The following is a 24,215-nucleotide window of genomic DNA, read 5'->3' on the forward strand; positions in this document are numbered from 1 at the left end:
GCACCATATGGCTAATAATTATAATATACAGCACAATATGGCCTAAGTTGCTGACGCTGAAAACCTTACAACAACATCGTAGTGTGTATCCTCCACTACTGTATACAGGGTGATTCACTACCAGTGTGACAAAATTGCAGAAGATGTAGGGGGCCAAAGACGAATCGGAATCACGTAGCATTGCAGGGTCCGAAATGCCTTCGTCATGCGGTAGAGGACGTTGAACGGTAGGTCGTGTGAACAGCGATCCCGCTGGAAGTCAGCATTTGCGAACTGGTTCCCGAGGCAGTAGGATGGACCAGTATTGAAACGTTGAACTGGCCGACATACACCTCGTGTATGGAGCTGGGGACTGTAACGGGCGCGCCGCTCTGCGCTTGTACCAGGAACGTTTCCCGCACAGGCGTGCTCGTAATCATACGATTTTGCACGTGTGCACAGAAGGTTACGTGAGACTGGTTGTTGCACGAGAGGTACCATGAATCGAGAGCGAACGATGAGGACGCCAGACAATGAAGAGAATGTCCTACGTCTTGCAGAAGGCAATCCGAGTACGAGTACCCGAGCGATAGGCCAACGATTGGGTATTTCCCAGTCCACTGTATGGAGGATACGGTCAACAAACCAAATGAGTTCATGCCATCTGCAACGCGTCCAATCATTGGAGCCTGCTGATTATCCACTCCGGAGGACTTTTGCTACTTGGTTTCTTCAACAGAGTGCGGCAGACAGCGCATTTGCTGCGTCCGTATTGTTCACGGATGAGGCAAGTTTCACAAGAGAGGGAACCTTCAATCAACATAACGCCCATTTGTGGGCTTCGGAGAACCCCCATGGTACGCGAACACGTGCAACTCAACGTTTCTCTGTCAATGTTTGGGCCGGCATTGTTGGAGACCACCTAATTGGACCATACCTTCTGCCTCCTCGTCTGGACGGTAGGGCATACTTGATCTTCCTACAGCAAGTCCTGCCCGAAGTTATTGAAGAACACATGTTCCTCAGTCATTGCGCCGCTCAATGTGGTTCCAGCATGATGGGGCTCCCCCACATTACACCAGTGACGTCCGCCAACACCTAAAGTTACATTTGGACAGCACTGGATAGGTCGTGGTGGTCAGCTTCATTCGCCTACTAGATCGCCGGACCTATCATGCCTGGAATTCTTCTGCTGGGGTCAAATGAAGACATTGATGTACGAGGCCCCCGTTGATTCAGTTGAAGATCTCGTCGCTCACATCTCTGTAGCTGCTGTGGAGATTCGAGACACGGCAGAAATCTTCCAGAACGTTAGGGATTCCATGCCGCGGCGCTGTGAAGCCTGTGTGACTGCTTCTGGTCGAACTTTCGAACACCTTCTGTAGCATGGCTTTTTGCCAATGTAAAACTTGTCATTAAAATGATTTCTGTTACACGAACGAGTTGCTGTTTCTGTTCTTTTTCTTTGCTTCTTTGTTTACCCGACCTCCCGCATGACGAAGGCATTGCGAACGCTGCAATGCTATGTGATTCCGATTCTTCTTTGTTCCCCCCTACACCTCCTGCAAGTTGTCTCACTGGTAGTGAATCACCCTGTATAATGCTGTAACGTAAAATAATAATAAAGGAAAACTATATTCATAGCACATACATTCTTTTTTAAAAATATTTTGTTTAATTTTTTTGAATGTTTCTGATAACCACTTCTCATTTGTCAGTGCGCGTGACATCAATTATTCAGATTTTTGTTGCTGTGAATTCAATTTTATCAGTAAACGCAATTTAGTGACGCCTCTTTTAATTTCATTTAATTTTGCGAGGTGGCGCATGACGATCATTTTTCAGAAACGTTTGGAAATAATGGGACGTAGTTCAGAAATTTCTGACATAACTTTTGGATATTGAGAAAAAAAAAAAAAAAAAAAAAAGAAAAGAAAAGGGGGAGGGGAAATATTTATAAGAATCTATATAGAATTCGCGAAATGTAGAGAAAATGTAAGTTTATAGAATGCGGACACTTGAACCATGCAATATGGCAGAGATAAATATTTAAGGTTTTATGCAAGCGGATTTAAACTTTTTAGATGCGGATAGATTCATTTTTATAATGACAATGGAGAAATTTGACGATTTTTGCATACGAACTATTGTATTAAGGCCTATTTTAATTAGATTTGATAGCTGAATGTGTTTATTTTGTTCTAGCCATGCGTAACGTTAGAATGCGGTCAAATGTCGCTTAAAAGGTGCTTCGTAATAATGACAGGTATAGATTTCTGTGACAGTGCTACACCTTGTGATTTCGATAAATATCATTATTGATATTTGTATATTTGCCCCTATACATACTCGCACATTTATAAGTGTTTCATGTATTCGGTAATATATGTTTCGACAGCATATGAAGTTATATCTTTGTTATGATGGAAGACAGTGGAATTGATAGCGATTCTAAATCAAATTGTAATGGATCGAATTCATCAATTTACGGAAGTGGGCACAGTTTCCACAATGAACACAAGAAGAACTGTATACTGAACGCTGTAGAAGAAGATATTTCTCTTAACAAAGAAGTGCATTTTGAAGATAATACTGACATCAGTAAAAACTCTGAGGTTAGTATGCTATTTAAATGTCAGTATGATAATAGCGTGGTTTGTTTTTTGCTGTCCAGCATTTCCTAAATTTTTTATATCTTATGTATCATTGTTACATAAATTCTTCAATACCACACAGGAACATGTACTTGCCAAAATTGCCTTGCTAAGATAAAGAATTTTTAATAAAAAAAAACAGTCAGATTGAATATATAGTATTAATGAAAAATTATTTTATGGTAATTTACATTCATATTCTTTCATATTTTCTGTTAATGGTAGATGAGTTTTCATATTTGAGAATATCATTTTAATATTTGATTCCATTGTAGTCAGATTCAAAATCCATTCATTTAGATATGTAAGTTTTACAGAATGGAATTAGACTTTAATGCATTAGTATTAGTAGAGGCATATAATGCAAGAATGCAAGCTTATACAGCATCAGCCAAAAAAAACTTCCCATTTCACCCATCCATTCACTCCTTGAATTTATCCAGTTCTTCCTTGAATTTATTCATGCTATCAACTTTCACAACAATAGATGGAAGTTTGTTCCAGCTATCAACTACCCGCTAGTTAAAAGCAAATTTCTGCACATCTGTTCTACAATTGTCTTTCTTCAATTTGAATTTATGCCCCTTCAGTTTTGTAATCTGAGCAAGAGGAAGAATCTTATCGGCATTGAGCCTGCTCAAACCTTTCAAGTCCTTATACAGCTCAATCCGAATGCCTTGCAGTTGCATAGTCTCCAGAAGCTGCTATTTGCAGAGCCTTTCTTGGTAAGAGCACCCCTTTGTTCCCCCTCACCAATCTTGTTGCCCTTCTCTGTGCTTGTTCTAGCAACTCTACATCCTACCTAAAATGAGGAATCCAGACCTGTATGCAGTACTCAAGGTGTGGCCTGACCATTACCTTATAAAAAGGGATAATCACCTCCTTATCCCTGCTAGTAAAATTTGTTGTATATCATTGACAAGACCCCATGAGCTGCTCTGGCAGCCTGTCTACACTGCTCTAAAAACTTCATATCTGACTGCACACTTATCCTTGGGTCTTTTGTATTCTCCACTACTCTGTGTGTTGTCCCATACAGTACGTTACTCTGGGGTTACTGCTACCCATATGTAGTACCTTTGCATTTGTCAATGTTAAAAACTTCAGTTGCCATTTCTCAGCCTATCTGCCAATTTTTCTAGATCTTGTTGCAGTAGCATACCATCATTAGTGTCATTAATTACCCTGCCAACCTTTGAATCATCTGCAAACTTAGACATTAAGCCTGATATACCTGCATCAGTATCATTAATAAATACAAAAAACAGCATTGGACCCCAGCACCGAATCCTAGGCAATGCCACTAATAACATTAGTCCATGAAGAGCAGTGTCCATTGATAACCACTCACCATCACTTTATTCATAGCATTAACTTGCCTTTAATGTAAAGTGACCAGATCCTTAGCATTCCAATTAGCATTAGAATTAGTAGAGGCATTTGATGCAAAAAAGCAAGCTTATGCAGCATCAGCCAAAAAAAAAAAAAAAAACCCACTTCCACTTCACCCCTCTGTTCATTCAAAATAACTGTCCAGCTGAGCCTTAAACTTATTTAGGCTATCAACCTCCACTACAAGGGATGGAAGTCTGTTCCACCAACCAACCACCCTCTGGCTAAAGGCAAATTTCCGCATGTCTATCCTACATCTGTCTTTCCTCAATTTGAATTTATGCCCTCTCAGGTGATTATTCTGAGCTAGAGGAAGAATCCCATCAGCATTGAGCATGCTCAAACCATTCAAGGCTTTATACACCTCTATCAGATCACCTCGCTGGTGCCTAGTCTCCAGACACTCTAATTTGCAAAACTTAAGCCTTTCTTCGTAAGAGCACCCCTTTGTTCCATTCACTAATCTTGTTGCCCTTCTCTGTACTCGTTCCAGCAGCTCTACATCCTTCTTGAAATGAGGCCTCCAGACCTGTATACAGTACTCTAGGTGTGGCCTGACCATTGCCTTATACAAGGGAATAATCACCTCCTTATCCCTGCTGGAAAAATTCCTGTATATCATTGACAATATTCCATGAGCTACTCTTGCCGCCCGTCTGCACTGCTCAGAGAACTTCATATCTGCCTGCACAACCACCCCCAAGTCCCTTTCATTCTCTACCACTGTCAGTGTAGTACCACAGAGTTGATAAGTTGCTCTGGGGTTGCTGTTTCCCATGTGTAGTACTTTACATTTGTCAATGTTAAACTTCATTTGCCACCTCTCAGCCCATCTGCTCAACCTTTCCAGATCCTGTTGCAGCAGCATAGTGTCAGTAGTGTCCTTGACAACCCTGCCAACCTTTGTATCGTCTGCAAACTTGGACATTAAGTTTGATATACCATCATCAATATCATTTATAACTACAGAAAACAATAATGGACCCAACACTGAGCCCCGAGGGACTCCACTAATAACATTAGTCCACGATGAGCAGGGTCCATTGATTACCACTCTCTGTCTTCTCCCCCTCAGCCACCCCTTTATCCACAGCAGCAACTTGCCTCCAATGCCACACTGCTCCAATTTGTGCAGCAGTCTTCCATGTGCAACAGTATCAAAAGCCTTTCTAAGATCCAAGTATATAATATCAAAGCTATTCCCTGCATCCAGTTCTTTTGTGACTGCATCATAGTATCCAATCAAATTGGTCAGGCAAGACTTCCCCTTAACAAAACCATGCTGTGTCCGAGCTATAACTGAAGTCTTGTCTAAATGATCCTGCAGTGCTTCTTTAACCAGTGCCTCCATTAATTTTCCTGGAACAGAAGTTAAGCTCACAGGTCTATAATTACTTGTGTCAGCCTTTGATCCTCCTTTGTGAATTGGGGTCACATTTGCACATTTCCAATCTATGGGTACCTCCCCTGAGTCCAAGGAAGCTCTCATAATTATGGCTAAGCGTTTGCTTTCTTCCTTTGCTGCCTCCTTTAATATAACTGGATAGATCCCATCCACCCTGGGTGCCTTTCTTGTGTTTATCTTCAACAGTTTCTCCTCCACTTTACTCCCAGTTATTTCAAGATTCTGTAGCTTACTGCTAGAGTTGAATACACCTCTGGCATTCCCCTCGCTGAATAACTCCTCATGTGTGAATGTCGATGCAAAATATTCATTTAGTTTGTTAGCTACCTGAGCAGGATCATCAACAGTTGACCCATCAATATCAAGTGGACCAATCTGATTCATCCCCTTCCTTCTAGAGTTTACATAAGTAAAGAACTCTTTGCTGTTTTTCTTTGCATCCCTTGCCAAGGATTTCTCATAATCTGCCTTCGCCTGCCTAACCTCCTTTGTAACTTGGTTGCATATCAACTTGTATCTATCATAGGCTTCTGTGTCATGTGTTAATTTGTAAGTATCCCATGCATTTTTCTTCTCTGCCATATGCCTCATTAGTTCATCTGACATCCATTTTGGCCTAAACCTTGAACAATATTTCTTAGTTGGTATGTAAAGTCTAGTAGCTTCCAAGATAAGTTCTTTGAATGCTTCCCATTTTGAATTTGCTGTTGGTAACATCATCAGTTGGGCCCACTGTATAGAATTTAAATACTGTCTCAGTCCATCGTAGTCGCCTTTACGAAAGCAATAACCCTTCCCTTTACCCCTAATGGTAGTTACCTCTTTGAGTAAATCCCACTTCAGCACACTGTGATCACTGCCACCTAGTGGTTCATTTATCTGCAGATTCTTAATGCATGAAGAATCACTGCTGATGATCAAATCAAGAGTATTCCTCCCTCTAGTTGCCTCCCGAACATGCTGATGTAGAAAACAATCATCCAATAAATCCACAAAAGCCCTGCTAGTGTGTGAGTGACCAGCCCCCAAATTCCAGTCAATATCTGGGAAATTAAAATCTCCCATTATAAGACTCTCTGATTTACTGTCCCATTCTATTTCCCTGTACAGTTTCTTATTATACTCATCAGAGTCATTAGGCCTATAGCACACTCCTACTCTCAATTTTGATCTCCCAATGCTTATGTCACACCAAACTGACTCAACACTGCACTGTCCAGCGATGTCGACTGGCTTCACTTACTTGGTTTTTATGTGTTTCTTAACTAATAGCATAACCCCTCCCCCCTTCCTATCCTGTCTATCCTTTCTGTAGATGTTGTACTCCCCAAATTCCAGTTCTGCATCCCTTATATCTGTGTGACACCACGTCTCTGATATCCCAACAATATCTGCCTTTGATGTTTTGAGCAATACCTCAAATTCATCAAATTTGTTTACTAAACTCCTAGCATTGGTGTACACGCAAGTATACCTGCACCTGTTTCTATTCTTAGCTACCGTAACACAACCCATGTGTTTACGTGTACCGCAATGATTCCCAGCAGTCTCTGAAATATCATGCATCTTGTTTTTCAGGCTTCTGCTCATTCTAATAGAAGCAGTGCAAGAATCTCTTTCACCTCTGCCAGTGGCTACTGTCAATCTATTGGTCTCTGTCTCCCCCCAAGCTAGCAGTTTTCCGACCCACCTAACGCTGCCTCGATAGCATCAGCAAATATCCTTGCACCCTTTCTATTTAAGTGTATCCCTATTTAAATGTGTCTATTTAAGTCAATATGGGAATTCAAGATGTCCCTACCCCCAGAAATAATATACAAATTTTTTAAAATTTTTTATATATAAAAAATATTCACATAAAAAATACAAATTAAATACATTGACTTCTTTGAACTAAACTTATAAAATAACATATCAAACTTCTTAAAAAAAAAAAAAAAATGTATATATAAAGCGTATATATATGTACTAAATTACATTTCTTATTAAATTTTATTCTACATGGAAGCATCAGGTTTGTGGTGATCCCAACCAACTCATTAGTTATATATAAACTAGCCCTGTAATGGATAGCCTAATGTACCATAGATGCATATAAATATATAATTACAAAACATAGAAATTAATGTAAATTAAACAAAAATTTAAAGAAAATTGACAAAAATTAAAGAAAATTAACATTTTCCCTCTTGGCCATATATCTGCTACTTCCTCAGGGGCTTTGAGCAGACACATAGCCAAACTAGAAGAATGTTTCATACATACCCGTTAACATACTCTAATAACACTACTTAATTTCATACACACTCCAATAACACTACCTAATAATTGTGTCTTCAGACACAACTCCAATATATATATATATTCTGGTTATTTAGGACACATCAGGACTAGTGCATTTTGGCCCAATTAAGCGGCTGCCCCAATTATTCGAAGTTTCAGGTGAATAGTTAAAAATACAATGGACTTCCTGCTTTACAATTGGTTCACTGTACAATCAAATCACGTTACAAGGACTCACCATAGTAAAGTACTGTTCTCTATACGATGTAGTATAGAGAACAGTACTATACCAATTTGTGAATTGAATTTTAATTCTATTAAACAGCAATTCTAATCAGCAAAAGTAGGAGGAATATTATCCATCACAGGCTATAAAAGTAGATATATTAACCACAAATTTACCCTTTATTACCTTACCAATTAAAAAATTAAAAAATCGGAAGAATATACGTGCTAATCTGAATAATTAATGCATACTGTAATATGTACATACTAACTAGTTGACATTTCTGTTCACCGACATTTGTGGGTGGGGGTTAAAATTTAAAGCAGTAAAAAGATAAGCAGTCAATAACAAAGAAAAGGCACACACACAAATTGCAAGTAACACGATACACGCAAGTGAGAACGGAGTAACAAGTTACGAAGCTTTAAAAATAGGAATGAAGAGAAGATTCTGAAAATTAATTTTTTTATATGATTGAAGATTTCATGGAAGTGTAAACACATTTCACCATAATAACCCACAGAATTCCAGCTGTCGGTATTATCTAAAATTCAATAAGTTTGAGTTTACTATCTATTTATGGTAGATTGCACTAACAGAAAAGCCCAATAAACAGGTGACTGCTAATTGTTTTTATTGTTTTATGGTTGTGACCTCCAGTTATCCGACCGAACTACGTGGTATGGTCCGAGAAAATCGTAGGGTAATCTCCAGTGCTGCGATCTCCTGCCCCAATTAAACGGCATGTTGTCTCAATTAAGCGAAGTAAATCCTGGCTATTTTCTCGATTGGATTCGGTTTTTCAAGATTTGCCGCAAATAAATGGCTGCCCCGATTAACCGGTGGCCCAAATAACCGGAATCCACTGTGTGTGTGTGTGTGTGTATATATATATTATATATATATATATATATAGTTCCTCCCCCCCACAGAAAGGCTGAAATTCAGTATATGGTACCCCTCGTGTGTCATGCTTCGTAACGAATAGAAGGTTATGTGAAGAATGTGAACGTCGGGTCATGTTTTTAATTGATTTTCATTTTGCCTAGTGAAAAAAAAGGTTGTTTTTTTTTTTTCTGTGAAATAATAATAAAAATGCATACTTCTTTTAACAATAAAAACGAGAAATTAAATAATATAATTAAATATATTTTTCTGCTGAGTGAATTTTTCCAAATAATTCTTCATTACTTGCTATTTCTACATAGAATTCTTCACAAGAATTAGAAAAATTACACCTAACTTTTAGTATTGCTTTCAGCATTTCTATGGTCAGCTTGAAAGATTTTGTAGACGTCCACAGCTTATTTACTATTGAAAAAACTGTTTCCGTTGTACCATTGGTTCCCGGCAAACATAATGCAAATGATTTGCATTATGTTTGCCGGGAACCAATTATTTTGTATGAAGGCTACATGTCCATTCCGGGACAGTTTGCAGTACGGGGCAAACGACTGAAATCTGGGACTGTCCCGCATAATCCAGGATGTCTGGTCACTTTACTTTAATGTCACACTGCTCCAATTTGTACAACAATCTATTATGTAAAACAGTATCAAAAGCTTTACTGAAATCTAAGTATATGATATCAAAATTATTTTTTTCATCCAGTTCCTTTGTTATTGTATCATAGTATCCAATCAGCTTGTTCACACAAGCCAAATACATGCTGTGACTGCAGTATAATGCATTCCTGTCTTGATAGTCCCACATTACTCTTAACTAGTGACTTTCCCTTTAACAGAAGTTAAGCTAACAGGTCTATAATTGCTCATGTCACCCTTTATCCTCCTTTGTGAACTGGGAATACATTTGCACATCTCCAATCCACAGCTACCTCTCTTGAATCCAAAGATGCTCTCATAGTTAAGGCTAAGGATTTGTTGCCTCCTTTAATATAATTGAATAGATGCAATCCACCTTAGATGCATTTTTTTTTTTTTTTTTTTTTTTTTTTGTTTAGTATCATCAATTTCAAATACAGTATTTCAAAACAATTTCAAATGGATGTTAAAATATATTGGCAAAAATAGTTTTTTGGCAAGTATCACATTGCTACCATTCCAACTTCTTATCTTTGATCAACAGCAAGCCTTTTATTGCAGCTTCCACTGCTGTTGATAAATTCAGCATACTTGACATTTATTTTCATTGTTCTGCTTTTTTTTAAGCACATTAGCATATATGTTTAAAGCACCTTTTGTCTTCATATCCATCCTCATGTAAAAGTTAACTCTTGGTGGATGGATTCTCATATTTCATATTTCGATCTTTCAGGGCGATTTGTTGAGCCATCCCAAATTTCATTAAAGTCAGTTCTATAAAAAGTAGGATTATAACCACTGTACTACCCACGAAGAGAGAGAGAGAGAGAGAGAGAGAGAGAAAAAAGAGAGTGAGAGAGTGATTGATTGGCAGTTATTTGTTTTTATGTAATAACTGGATTCCTTAATGAATTTCCATGAAATTTTATATTTGACACTTTTAGAAAAATTTGTCTAGCCACTCAAAATTTCATTAAAATTGAACCAGTAGGAATCTGGCAATTATTTCTTTTTTTCATACATATCACTCAGGCTATCCATATGTCATATATTCTTTTTGATGTGAAACATCCTTGGGGCACCTCAACTGAGTAAATCTGATTGGTCACAAAAAATTTGTCGATTCGCGCAGAAGTGACGTCATCTGCAGCTTCCGCCAGAGGCAAATTATCGTAACTTATATTGTTGCAATCATACTTGTATGATTGAAACAATACAAGTATTTGTAATCAAATACTGGCCCTGCCACAATCAAATTTGGTCCTTGAAGGTGTCACAGCCATTCTCTCAGATATGCCAAGGTGTTGCTTGCTACTTAAAGAGTCTAAAACGCTGCTTGCACCTTCATGATGGTGGGACTGTTAGTAACCCTGGGTATAACCCCCATGTGCAAGTCCAGAAATATGGTACCTGGCACACAGTGGGTGATCAACGAGGTGCAAACCAACATAAGCAGGGGTTGAGGTGTGGCTCCCACACCACACAGAGGAATGATGCCCCTCTATATTACCAGGCAATACCTAGGTGGTAGATGACTCATCAACCGATGCAATACCACCACTTTGTTTATTGGAGGCTTGAAGTGGTGCAACCCATGTTTAGTCTCCAGAGTAAAGCTCGGTAAACCCTTCCCCATTTCTTTCATTATGCAGTATGATTGATGTCTTTTGAGGTTATGATGGATATCATGGCACTATCCAATCTTCCTTACAATTCAAGGGTACAGCTCTAAACTCTAAAACAGTGTTCGCAGGCCAGCCGGTAGTTAGTACACTGGACTGAACCTATTGGCAGCTCTCTAGGCGGCTTCCGGATCAGCTAGTGTATAATCTCACTGCCTCTACTCTGCTGGTCCTATACATACATAGACCCTCTATGTATGCATATAAAGCCCCTGCATACACACTTCCTGGAGGGAGTGTGTATGCAGGATCATTGTCAAGGACACGTTATGTCAAGGAGCTGGGTATATTCTTGCCATGTGTAAGCCATATCCAAAAATTTCATTACTTCATACAGCATGTCCCCCCCCCCCCTCACTTTTTCTTACTATTGAATGCACCATAAATTGTCAAACTAATAGAGCAAACTTATCTGCAAAAACATCTACACCTCCCAAACGCTTCCTTGTTCATTTCACAAATATACATGGTCTCGGGTCAATGTAAGAATGTTGTCTAAACCTTGGTTTTCCAATAAATGTGCTAAAGCTGTTCAAGATAAGTGTTTCTTATCGTAATTGGCTTGTTTCCAAATCACCAGTTTCATTTTCTGCCTACACCAAAGCTCTCAACAATTGTAAAGCAGTTATTAATCAGTCCAAACTAGATTTCAAACAGGTTAAGAGCAGAAAACTCGCTACTTGTCCAAATGGTAGCCAAGTATTCTGGTCACTTTCCAAAGCTATTGGATACAACTTTTGCCCATAATTCCCACCTCTGTCAAAACCAGGTGGTTCTTTTGCCCATTCAGTCAAGGATAAAGCTGACCTGCTAGCATCCTATTTTTCTTCCAACTCTTGTATTAAACCACCTCCCACCAGTATGCTCCTGAACTTACTGCTGTTCTGTGTTGCGTTTTTTCACTTTCTTATTCCAAAGGTGTTTATCCTGCTTGGAAATTTGCTCATATCCAGCCAGTTCCTAAAAAGGGTGACAAACCCTCCCATCCAATTATTGTCCCATTGCAATTACTTCTATTCTTTCTAAAGTAATGGAAATCAATTTTCTTAAACCATCTAGAAACCTTCCATCTGATCAACGATCGCCAGTAGGGATTCCATCAGTGTCAATGCGCTACACTGGTGACAGTGGCAGATCTAGAAAAAAAATGACAGAGGGGACCATTTTGTGCACTACAATGGCAATCACATTAGTATCAGTGTTGCCAACTGTAGTCAGTTGAAAAAAGCGGAGCCACAATGCAAAAATAGATAAAATCCTATGTTAACAATGAAAAAAAAAAAATGTTTTTGTAGCTAAAGGGAATTTAAAAGATTAGTGTATATTTTCCAAAAAACGACAGGGGGGCACGTGCCCCTACCCTGAATCTGCCACTGACTGGTGATATTTTGGCTTATGTTATCCATCTATGGACAAATTCAATGGAAAAGTTTGGTGAAACTCAGGCAGTTGCTCTTGACATTTCAAAGGCTTGATCGTGTTTGGCATAAAGGTCTTCTAAATAAGCTTCTGTCTTATGGTTTGCGAACTGTTTTATGTAATTGGGTATCCAGTTTTCTTCCCCTGACTGCTCACTGTGGGTGATGGTAGCTGGCTCTCTGTCTTCTAACTTCTCCACTAATGTTGGTGTTCCTCAGGGTTCAGGTATTTCTCCCACTCTTTTCCTCTTGTATATTAATGACCTTCTGTTGACTGGAAAATCCCATCCAAAGTTTTACTGATGATTGAACATTGCATTCCACCAGTTCGAGTAACCTTACCTTGTCCTCCTGAAACAGCTTCAATTCCTTGAATATCCCCTACCAATTCCTTAAATGCTGATCTCTAGGTAATTCTCCAGTGAGGTAAAGATAACTTAGTTGATTTCAACCCTTCTAAAACTCAGTCCTGTCTTATATCTCACAAAAAGGATTTTTCTGCTCCTATGCTTATCTTCGATGACACTCCGATTTCTAGGCAAGATCATATATCTCTATTGGGGATTACCCTGACTTCTAATCTCTCTTGGCATAAGCAGATCACATATTGCTTCCTCTGCATCTAAAAAACTGGGTTTTCTCTTTCACTGCATTACTTTGCTTCCTAACAGCTGTTCACTCTGTACAGATCACAAATCTACACTACCATGGAATATTGTTCCCACATCTGGGGCGGTTCTCCTAAAACTTCTCTCAGGCTTCTAGATTCCATTCAAAAGAGAGCAGTTAGGTTAATTAATGACTCATTTCTAACAGTCTTTCCACTCCCTGTCTTATAGGCATTCTGTATCTGCTGCATGCCTTTTCCGTGGATACTTCCATGGGCACCGTTCTTCTATAATTATTCTTCAATTCTAGAAGAAGTCAATTCTTCTAGAATTGACTTCTATAATTCCCACTCCCCCTTTCAAAAGCAGTCCGAATGTGTGCTGCAATCAGTCGACATCCTTTTAATGTCCAACTACGAACTCACAGAACCAACTTTTCCTCTTCATCATTTATTCATTCAACTTCTGTTTTTTGGAACAACCTTCCTTCATATGCATTTCCTGAAAATTATAATCTGCAGAAGTTCAAGTCAACATATCTTTCATTCTTTCATCATCTCAACTTCTCATCATCTTCCCATCATCAACTGCCAACCCATGCATGGTACAATTACTATAGGTTCTAATACCTCTTGTGTTTGGGGTTTTCATAAAAAAAAAAAGAAAGAAAGAAAAATCAAATACTTGTATAATTGCAATTATACTTCCTGCAGCTGCCATTTTATTGTAGCCATTCAAATGGGTAATTATGTTATTGGCTTGGATTTCACTAACTTCTTCCAAGCCAAGGATGTTTTACGAAAACCATCTACTGTGCATGCTCGGCACATGCACCGTTTTTTTATTTATAAATTACACTTGATCACACCTCTTCCCCTGAACAGTTCTCATCAAGGGTTTTTTGTTTGTTTAGGGATTTATTAGGCACATTGGCAACTATGGCCATAGTGCACCACTCATCAAGGGTAGTGGCTTCAGGTTAACTAAAATGGGGAGATGTTCAGCTGTCAGTTTCAAGTTACTATTTTAATGGCTCTGAGCTTGTTGCTCAAATCCATATATGCGTATTATGTCTGTGGAAGTGTGAAGTCACATGTCAATTTGCATTTTGTGCTGGCTGAAAAAGCTATAATAACTGACATGGGAAAACTATGGCCACTGGTGGTGGGGGGGGGCCACTATCTGCATGCTATTAAAGTTAAAATGAGAGAAAATTTGGCAAAAAAAAGAAAATGCCTTTAAAATTGAAAACATTGAACTTCTTGGAATAACCAAGAACCACAGCAGAATAATGAATGACTAATTCCACAAAAAAAAAAAAAAAAAAAAAAAAAAATTAAACAATAATTTAATACTTTTTAAAGCTGGAATGTATAAAAGTCTGCATAGTATGATACTCTAACTTATGAACTATATATTTGTTTATAATAACTTATAAAGAAATGTTATGAGCATTTATTTAATGTAAAATCAGCTGTAATTCCATTGCAGTCCAGTTTGCTAGCAATGTCATATTCAGTTAACAAAATAGCCAAGTTGTTTGAGTTTATTTTTTTTTGTTTAAAAAAAAAACCTTTCCCCAAATTTCAAAGCAAGAGGAAAAAATCAGAATAATTCTGAAAGCACTCTATTAATAAACATTTCAGTTTATGGACCACATGTACAAGTGCATTTCCTTTAGGAAAGACTGAGTCTGCTGTAAGCTATACTAACCATGAAATTTAGTTCTATTTCTCTTTAACTTTCTGTTATTATTTTGTGTATATTTTTTTTTTTGGTCAGATTGCTCTCTGGTAAGTTGCATATCTAAATTTTTTTTTTTTTTTTTTTTTTAACTGGAGTTGAAGGCAGTTGTCTCACTTTTTCTGCCCTTAAAGGCTCTTCTTGCTAAAGGAGTTTTTCTGTTGTCATTTTCTTGTTTTTTTTTTTTTGCTTCATTTTCACCATTGAACATTGGTGAAAATGAACAACCACAAACAGACCAATTCGTGTGATTTTAGTACTCCTCAACTGTGGTATTATTTTTTAATTGAAAAAGCATAGCTATAAAAAGCTTCTTCAAGGATCTTTTTGTAGTAATAAAAAGGGCGCTGCTCTACTATGCTGTTAATTTTAATGTACCCTTGATTTTGCTCACTTTGTCACCACAGAGTTTATTCTTAAGGTAGCCAGAGAAATAGATTTTTTTAGCCTTAAGGATAAAGTTTTAAAGTTTCCTATTTTTAGCAGTCTTGCTGTTTATTCTGGGGGAAAAAAAAAATGTGATTGGTAAAGTTTGTACAGTACTCCAATCCACCCACTGGCATGATTTTTTTTTTTCAATGTATACTCTGGAGGGTTAACTTGTAATCTCTCTCCCCCTTCCTGCATATTTTAAATCAGGGCCTTTCCAATGTTTTTTTTTTTTTTTTGGCTAGAGGCCAAAATAGATATAGATGGGCAGCAAGTCACAGGCCACAGAAACTTTAGCACCAATTATACATTTTTTTTTATAAATAGGATTTAATTTTAGTATTAGTATTGGTATCTGAAAAAAATTATGCAAGGAAGCAAGCTAAATCAAAATAAACCAAATTTAAATTAAATTTAAAATTTATTTTTAATAGCCAGTAACCAGTGCTACCTTCCCTCCTTTCATTTACATATTTCTTCTTTCAAATATTTGTCCAATCCCTCTTTAAATTTAGGTAAACTTCTAATCTCCATAAGAGTAGGTGGGAGTTTATTCCTGAAGTCAGGTCCTCTTTTACTGAAGGGAAGTTTTGGTTTGCAGTTTGCTGTTATCCTCTCACAATTTAAATTTCTGCTTACCTTTCCTTGTGTATATCACATAACTAATCTTAATTCTTTTGTATTTAGGTAACTCACATCTTTTGAGGCCCTAAACACTAATCAGTTCACCCCCATAGAAATTTGGTTTTCCAAATACTGCAGCTTACACAACTGAAGCTCAAATAAAACTATGCCTTTGTAACCACTCTCATTGCACTTCACTGTACCATTTCCAACAGTTCCATATCATTCCTAATATTGTATGTGCATTGTTTTATATGCTGGAATAATGACCTCTATCTCTCCTTCAAAATTCCTGTATGTCATTGATAAAATGCTATGAGCTGACCTGGCAGCCTGTCCTTATTGTTCAGAAAACTACATGTCAGATTGTACAGTTATTCTCAAGTCCCTTTCTTTATACACACTCTTGAGATTCTTGGTATCCTTGTAGTATGTTACTCTAGGCTGTTACCTTTATGCAAAGTCTTGCATTTTCCAGTATTAAATGTCAGCCGCCGTTTCTCATCTTATTTAAATAATTTATCTGAGTCTTGTTGAAGTAGCATACCCTAATTACTGCTATTATATATCATTCCCACCTTTGTATCATAGCAAACTTGGACATTAAACTTGAAATATTTACATTGGAATATTTAATTGAAATATTCATCATAGTTGTTGGATCTGTAACACACTCCTACTTTCATTTTTGTTTCCCCAGTGCTTATATCACACCATATTGATTCAATATAGTTACTATTGGATATGCTTAGCTAATACACTCCAGACTATTCTCCCAGTGGCAACAATCTTGGCATGGGCAAGTCATGAACACTCTATCAGATAAAGCCTGTAATCCAACACTGGCAGTCTAGTCTGCAAGAGCCGAAGAGAGGAAGATGTTTGTGCTTGCCACAATTAGCATTATAAAACCCTTCCGATTTCATCCATTCATTCGCTCCAAATGTTTGTCTAGTTCTGCCTTGAATTTATTTAAACTATCAACTTCTATGACAGATGGAAGTTTGTTCCAGCAATCAACCACGCGCTAGCTAAAGGCAAATTTCCACACATCTATTCTACAACTGTTTTTCCTCAATTTGAATTTGTCCCATTAGGTGATTAATCTAGGCAAGAGGAAGAATCCCATCAGCATTGAGCTTGCTCAGACCATTCAAGGCCTTATACACCTCAATTAGATCACCTTGCAGGTGCCTAATCACAATTTGCAAAACTTAAGCCTTTCTTCGTAAGAGCAACCCTTTGTTCCATTCACTAAACTTGCTGCCCTTCACATTTCTCGCACATAGGAGATGACTCTCCTATGTTCCATTAATAAACTTAAGTCTTTAAACATTTTTAGTCTTATTTAAAAAAATATATTTTATACCATTGATATACCCTTATCAGTGGTATAAAATCATTATACTGTTTGACCTAGTGACCTAATTTTAGGTCATTGAAATCTTTTAACTGTACTTTTTCTATGACTTGGTTTTGGCATATTATAGCCTTAATTGATAAAACCTAAACCTAAAATTGGATATGTTTAGCAATTAAGAGCATTCCCCCCCCCTTCTGTCATATATATTCCTTCTGTACACCATATACAGCGGTGGACAAAGAAACTGCATCACTTGTGAAATTTGCAAATGTGTTTTGTGCTGTATTGTGGGTTGCAGAAATGTTCAAAATGCATTTGTTAGTTGGGATATATATATCTCTGTGATTGAAATCCAATAAAAAGACTCCACCGATATACCTAATTGCCATAAATATCTTCCCAAAGGGTAAAATGCTTAATTAATGGAAATATGAGAAATCATGCAAGTGGCAATCATGACAACCAAACATACATTTTATTGCATTTACGTGTACAAACTGAAATGACAAGTTAACGTAATAGTATTATGTACTGTAAATCAGCAAAATAAGTCCTCAATATTTTGTTGTTCCTCCTCGAGCTGTAGTTACAGCCTTGCAACGATCTGGCATAAAGTTAATCAACTTCTGGATATATATACGGTTGCCCAATTTCGTGGTACCACACCCTGCAGCTGAATTTTACTTGTTGGTTTCTTCTAAGCAATTTTAGACAATATTATGTACCAGCAATTTTCAATAGGATTCAAATCTGGACTTGCCAGGCCAGTCCAACACTGTAATGTCAGCATTTCTGAGGTATGACTGCACCTTAAGGGAGAAAAACGAGGGAAAACATTGGTGTATGTTTTAAGCCTTGAGACAAGAAGACAAACTCATTAAATCTAAATAGCATAAAACTTACCAATTTTGCTGTGTAGCAAGGCGCTGAGTCCTGTTGAAAATGCAGTTTTGGACGTCTGTGTGGTGATTCCTAATAACGGGTTTCAGACACTCCTCCAAGATAGCAGTGTAGGTTTCTGCATTCACTGTTCTGTTAATAAACTTTATTCGCCCCACCCCTTTGCTTGTTATGCATCCTCAGACCATCTGACCAGTGGGGAACTTTACAGTCCGTGTTATACAGTCAGGATGGTATGCCTCCAATTTTCGTCTTCTGACATATTGCTTCCCATCCGAGCCATGCAGGTTGAGTTTCAATTCGTCAGAAAAGATGGTGTCCCATTGCTCTTTTGTCCATGAAACATGCATTTCAGCCCAAGCAAGTCACTTTTTCCTCATTTGTTGGGTCAACAAAGGTTTCTTCTTGGGCCGATTGGCATGCAGACCTCATTCTGAAAGCTGTCTTTGGATGGTTTGTGCACTTGTTTCAACACCAGAGGCCATCTCAAAGTCCAGTTTTAGATCAAGGGCGCTACCATGGTGATTACAAAGGCATAGCTGTTTGAAATGTCGATCTTGGGAAGGCGTAGTCACTCTTACGGCCTGATCCAGGTCTTCTCTTCACATCACAGGTTTCCCGCTTTAATTTTAGCACCTGGGATACTGTTGACTGATGGCAGCCTATTTTATCAGCGATAGCACGTATAGAAAGCCCTTCCTGGGGCAGCTGACACCAAGAAAAAAAAGCCATGCTTTTTTTTTTTCTTGGTGTCAACTGCGCATATGGAGCCATGCTTACACCTCCACAAAACAGGATACTAATGAGCGTGTATACCCTTCCAGTGCCATATTTATAGAAATGGCTGATGCAATACCTTGCAATTACTGTCTGATGCAATAGAAGTGTTATCCGATGCAATACCTTTTGGTTTTGTTTTGCTTAAGGTTTGCTTTGCGACAAACAAAACGACTGTAATCAAACAATATCTTATACATTTCACTACAAATGTTACTTTTTTTAAGGTGATACAGTTTTTTGTCTGCTGCTCTATCTGCCGTACTTAACTTTGGCATGTAGTATATCAGAAGGACACTGTTTTTGATATGCCTGTGACGTGTGCATTTATTGACTTAGCGAATACTTCAGATTTATTAACTGTCTTTAGTATTCAAAGTATAGTGTACAAACATCTGACGGACTGCCTTTTTATATTCATTGTAATTTTAACGCATTAGCATTAGTAGAGGCATTTGATGCAAGAAAGCAAGCTTATGCAGCATCAGCCAAAAAAAAAAAAAAAAAATGAATAAATAAAAAATAACCACTTCCACTTCACCCCTCTGTTCGTTCGAAATACCAGTCCAGCTGAGCCTTAAACTTATTTAGGCTATCAACTTCCACGACAAGGGATGGAAGTCTATTCCACCAACCAACCACCCGCTGGCTAAAGGCAAATTTCCTCACGTCTATCCTACATCTGTCTTTTCTCAATTTGAATTTATGCCCTCTCAGGTGATTATTCTGAGCAAGAATCCCATCAGCACTGAGCATGCTCAAACCATTCAAGGCTTTATACACCTCTATCAGATCACCTCGCTGGTGCCTAGTCCCCAGACACTGTAATTTGCAAAACTTAAGCCTTTCTTCGCAAGAGCACCCCTTTGTTCCATTCACTAATCTTGTTGCCCTTCTCTGTACTCGTTCCAGCATCTCTACATCCTTCTTGAAATGAGGTCTCCAGACCTGTATACAGTACTCTAGGTGTGGCCTGACCATTGCTTTATACAAGGAATAATCACCTCCTTATCCCTGCTAGAAAAATTCCTATATATCATCGACAATACACCATGAGCTACTCTTGCAGTCCATCTGCACTGCTCAGAAAACTTCATATCTGCCGGCACAACCACCCCCAGTTTCCTTTCATTTTCTACCACTGTCAGTGTAGTACCACAGAGTTGATACGTTGCTCTGGGGTTGCTGTTTCCCATGTGTAGTACTTTACATTTGTCAATGTAAAACTTGATTTGCCACCTCTCAGCCCATCTGCTCAACCTTTCCAGATCCTGTTGCAGCAGCATAGTTTCAGTAGTGTCCTTGACAACCCTGCCAACCTTCGTATCGTCTGCAAACTTGGACATCAAGCTTGATATACCATCATCAATATCATTTATAAATACAGAAAACAATACTGAACCCTGAGGGACTCCACTAATAACATTAGTCCACGATGAGCAGTGTCCATTGATTACCACTCTGTCTTCTCCCTCTCAACCACCCCTTTATCCATAGCAGCAATTTGCCTCCAATGCCACACTGCTCCAATTTGTGCAGCAGTCTTCCATGTGCAACAGTACCAAAAGCCTTTCTAAGATCCAAGTATATAATATCAAAGCTATTCCCTGCATCCAGTTCTTTTGTGACTGCATCATAGTATCCAATCAAATTGGTCAGGCAAGACTTCCCCTTAACAAAATCATGCTGTGTCTGAGCTATAACTGAAGTCTTGTCTAGATGATCCTGCAGTGCTTCTTTAACCAGTGCCTCCATTAATTTTCCAGGAACAGAAGTTAAACTAACAGGTCTATAATTACTTATGTCGCCCTTTGATCCTCCTTTGTGAATTGGGGTCACATTTGCACATCTCCAGTCCATGGGTACTTTCCCTGAGTCCAAGGACGCTCTCATAATTATGGCTAAGCGTTTGCTTACTTCCTTTGCTGCCTCCTTTAATATAACTGGATAGATCCCATCCACCCCAGGTGCTTTTCTTGTATTTATCTTCAACAATTTCTCCTCCACTTTACTCTCAGTTATTACAAGATTCTCTACCTTACTGCCAGAGTTGACTACACCTCTGGCATTCCCCTCGCTGAATAACTCCTCATGTGTGAATGTTGATGCAAAATATTCATTCAGTTTGTTAGCTACCTGAGCAGGATCATCAACAGTTGACCCATCAATATCAAGTGGACCAATCTGATTCATCCCCCTCCTTCTAGAGTTTACATAAGTAAAGAACTCTTTGTTGTTTTTCTTTGCATCCCTTGCCAAAGATTTCTCGTAATCTGCCTTCGCCTGCCTAACCTCCTTTGTAACTTGGTTACAGATCAACTTGTATCTATCATAGGCTTCTGTGTCACGTTAATTTGTATGTATCCCATGCATTTTTCTTCTCTGCCATATGTCTCATTAGTTCATCTGACATCCATTTTGGCCTAAACCTTGAACAATATTTCTTAGTTGGTATGTAAAGCCTAGTAGCTTCCAAGATAAGTTCTTTGAATGCTTCCCATTTTGAATTTGCTGTTGGTAACATCATCAGTTGGTCCCACTGTATAGAATTTAAATACTGTATCAGTCCATAGTAGTCACCTTTACGGAAGCAATAACCCTTCCCTTTACCCCTAATGGTAGTTACCTCTTTGAGTAAATCCCACTTCAGCACACTGTGATCACTGCCACCTAGTGGTTCATTTACCTGCAGATTCTTAATGCATGAAGAATCACTACTGATAATCAAATCAAGAGTATTTCCCCCTCTAGTTGCCTCCCGAACATGCTGATGTAGAAAACAATCATCCAATAAATCCACAAAAGCCTTGCTAGTGTGTGTGAGTGACCAGCCCCCAAATTCCAGTCAATATGTGGGAAATTAAAATCCCCCATTATAAGACTCTCTGATTTACTGGCCCACTCTATTTCCCTGTACAGTTTCTTATTATACTCATCAGAGTCATTAGGCCTATAGCACACTCCTACTCTCAATCCTATAAGCAACTACATTTCATGTAGTTGCTTATAGGATTACTTTTTCCAGGAATTTTACTTCATATTTATTTGGAATATCTCTGCCATCAGAACATCTTCCCACCATCAGAAGGCTCTTGCTCTTCCGAGGCCTCATACAAAAACTTTTGTTGATCATTGCTTTATTTACAGTTTAATATTTTACATGTAATAATTAAATAATGAAATTCAGCACTATTATTATATGACACTAATAACATTATTATTACATAGTTGTAATAATATTGTTGAATATTGAGGAAGATACATAAAACATACTAAGCATCTGCGAAGTGATCTGATTGAGGTGTTTAAGGCTTTGAATGGATTGATGAAGTGCAATGCTGATGGCATTCTTCCGATGGCATTCTTCCTCTTGCTTCAGACTACACATGAGGAGATATAAATTCAAAATTCTTGAGGAAGGATGGCTGTAGGATATATGTGCGGAAGGTTTTCCTCAACCAGTAGGTGGTTGATTATTGGAACAAACTACCGTCTGTTATTGTTGAAGTGAGTAGTTTGAACAAATATTAGGAAGAACTAGAGAAATTATTAGTAGGGATTGGATAGGTGATGTGGGAAGTTTTTTTCCCTCTTTTTTTTTTTAGGTTGATGCTTTATAAATTTGCTTGCTTGTATCATTTGCTGCTGCTGATAAGTTGGTAGCTTAGAGAAATTCAAGGAAGACCTAGACAAACTAGTGGAGAGGATGGATGGTTGAAGTGTTTTTTTTTTTTTTTTTTTGCTGATGGTGTATAAGCTTGCATTCTTGCTTCAGCCAATACTAACATCGCAAGAAAGCAATACAAAAATTGAATAATACTAAAAATAGATGTTAAAAAGTCATTGTGAAACTGTATTTTGTGGTAGGCTAGTTTTTAATTTGGATAGGGGGAGCAAGCATAACACTTATGATTGTTTAAGACGGTAGCCCCAGGCCACACTATGTGATGAAATAGGCATTGGGTTGGTTGGACATGCTTGCTTTAAATGAATTTAACTGGTTAGCCCAATGTTTGAATGATTTTGTCCAGCATAATGTGAATATGTAAGTTTTTGGTTTGTTTTATTTCAATCCTTTAAATGCTTGACTTCCTAATGATGCCTGAATCCTTTAAATGTCTGACTTCCTATTGATGAGGTATCACTTAGCACTGAAACAACCATATGGGAAGTGGCAGTGATCTTCGTAATTGTAAAATAGTCAGATATGAAGTGCTCTGGCAGCCTGTCTGCAAGAGCAGGTCATGGGGTATTGTCAACAATATACAGGAATTTTGCTAGTAGGGAAAAGGTGATAACCCTTTGTATAAGGCAATGGTCAGGCCATACCTTGAGTACTGCACACAGGTCTGGAGGCCTCATTTTAGGTAGGATATAGAGTTGCTTGAGTGAGTACAGAGAAGGGCTACAAGGTGGTGAAGGGAACCAAGAAAGGCTTAAGTTTTGCAAATTGCAGCATCTGGAGACTAGGCACCTGGGAGGTGATCTGATTGAGGTGCATAAGGTCTTCAATGGGTTGAGCAGTCTCAATTCTGATGGGATTCTTCCTCTTGCTCAGTTTATGAACCTGAGGGGACATAAATTCAAATTGAGGAAAGACAGTTATAGAATAGATGTTCGAAAATTTGCTTTTAGCCAGCGGGTAGTTGATTGCTGAAACGAACTTCCATCTGTCGTTGTGTAAGATGATAGCTTAAATGAATTCAAGGAGGAACTGGAGAAACTTTTAGAGGGAATGGATGTGTGAAATGGTTTTTTTTTTTTTGGCTGATGCTACATAAGCTCTTTTCTTGGATCATATGCCCCCTACTAATCTTTTAGCCTTTTCTTAAGTGATTTTGCCACTTAGCACTTCTGTAAGTAAAATTCTTTAAAATATTAATATGTTCTTATTCTGATTTTATTGGTCAACAGTAGAATAAAATTGTCAAAAATTTGATTAGAATTTTTAAAAATTGTAAGAAATTGATAAAAAAATTGTAAGTAAAATCATCATTCCCCATCCATCTCCAGTCATCTTTATCCCCCCCCCCCACTTTATGATGCAGTAATATCCTCTGCATCAATTTACATATTACATGATTCTGTTTAATCAAATTCCCAGTCTGAATTTCTTTAATTTTGGCCTTAAGCCTGAACTGGCAACTAAGACCAGCAAGTGCAATCTCATCCTCCTCTGATTTTCAAA

At 38.1% G+C, this 24,215-nt stretch overlaps 1 protein-coding gene across 1 annotated transcript in view; it reads left to right on the forward strand.

Annotated features, from left to right (window-relative positions):
- The first annotated feature begins 1,949 nt into the window (after positions 1–1,949).
- The window catches only part of LOC150089256 (protein FAM219A), a 140,961-nt gene continuing 118,695 nt past the window's right edge, over positions 1,950–24,215 (forward strand). The window contains exon 1 of the mRNA XM_090389923.1: positions 1,950–2,594. Within this exon, the coding sequence (XP_090246049.1) occupies positions 2,400–2,594 (195 nt within the window). The 5' untranslated portion in view covers positions 1,950–2,399. The remainder of the gene's footprint in view (positions 2,595–24,215) is intronic.

Source organism: Mastigoproctus giganteus, chromosome 2, assembly GCF_048544385.1.
Source record: "Mastigoproctus giganteus isolate SK-2022 chromosome 2, ASM4854438v1, whole genome shotgun sequence".
NCBI lineage: Eukaryota > Metazoa > Arthropoda > Arachnida > Uropygi > Thelyphonidae > Mastigoproctus > Mastigoproctus giganteus.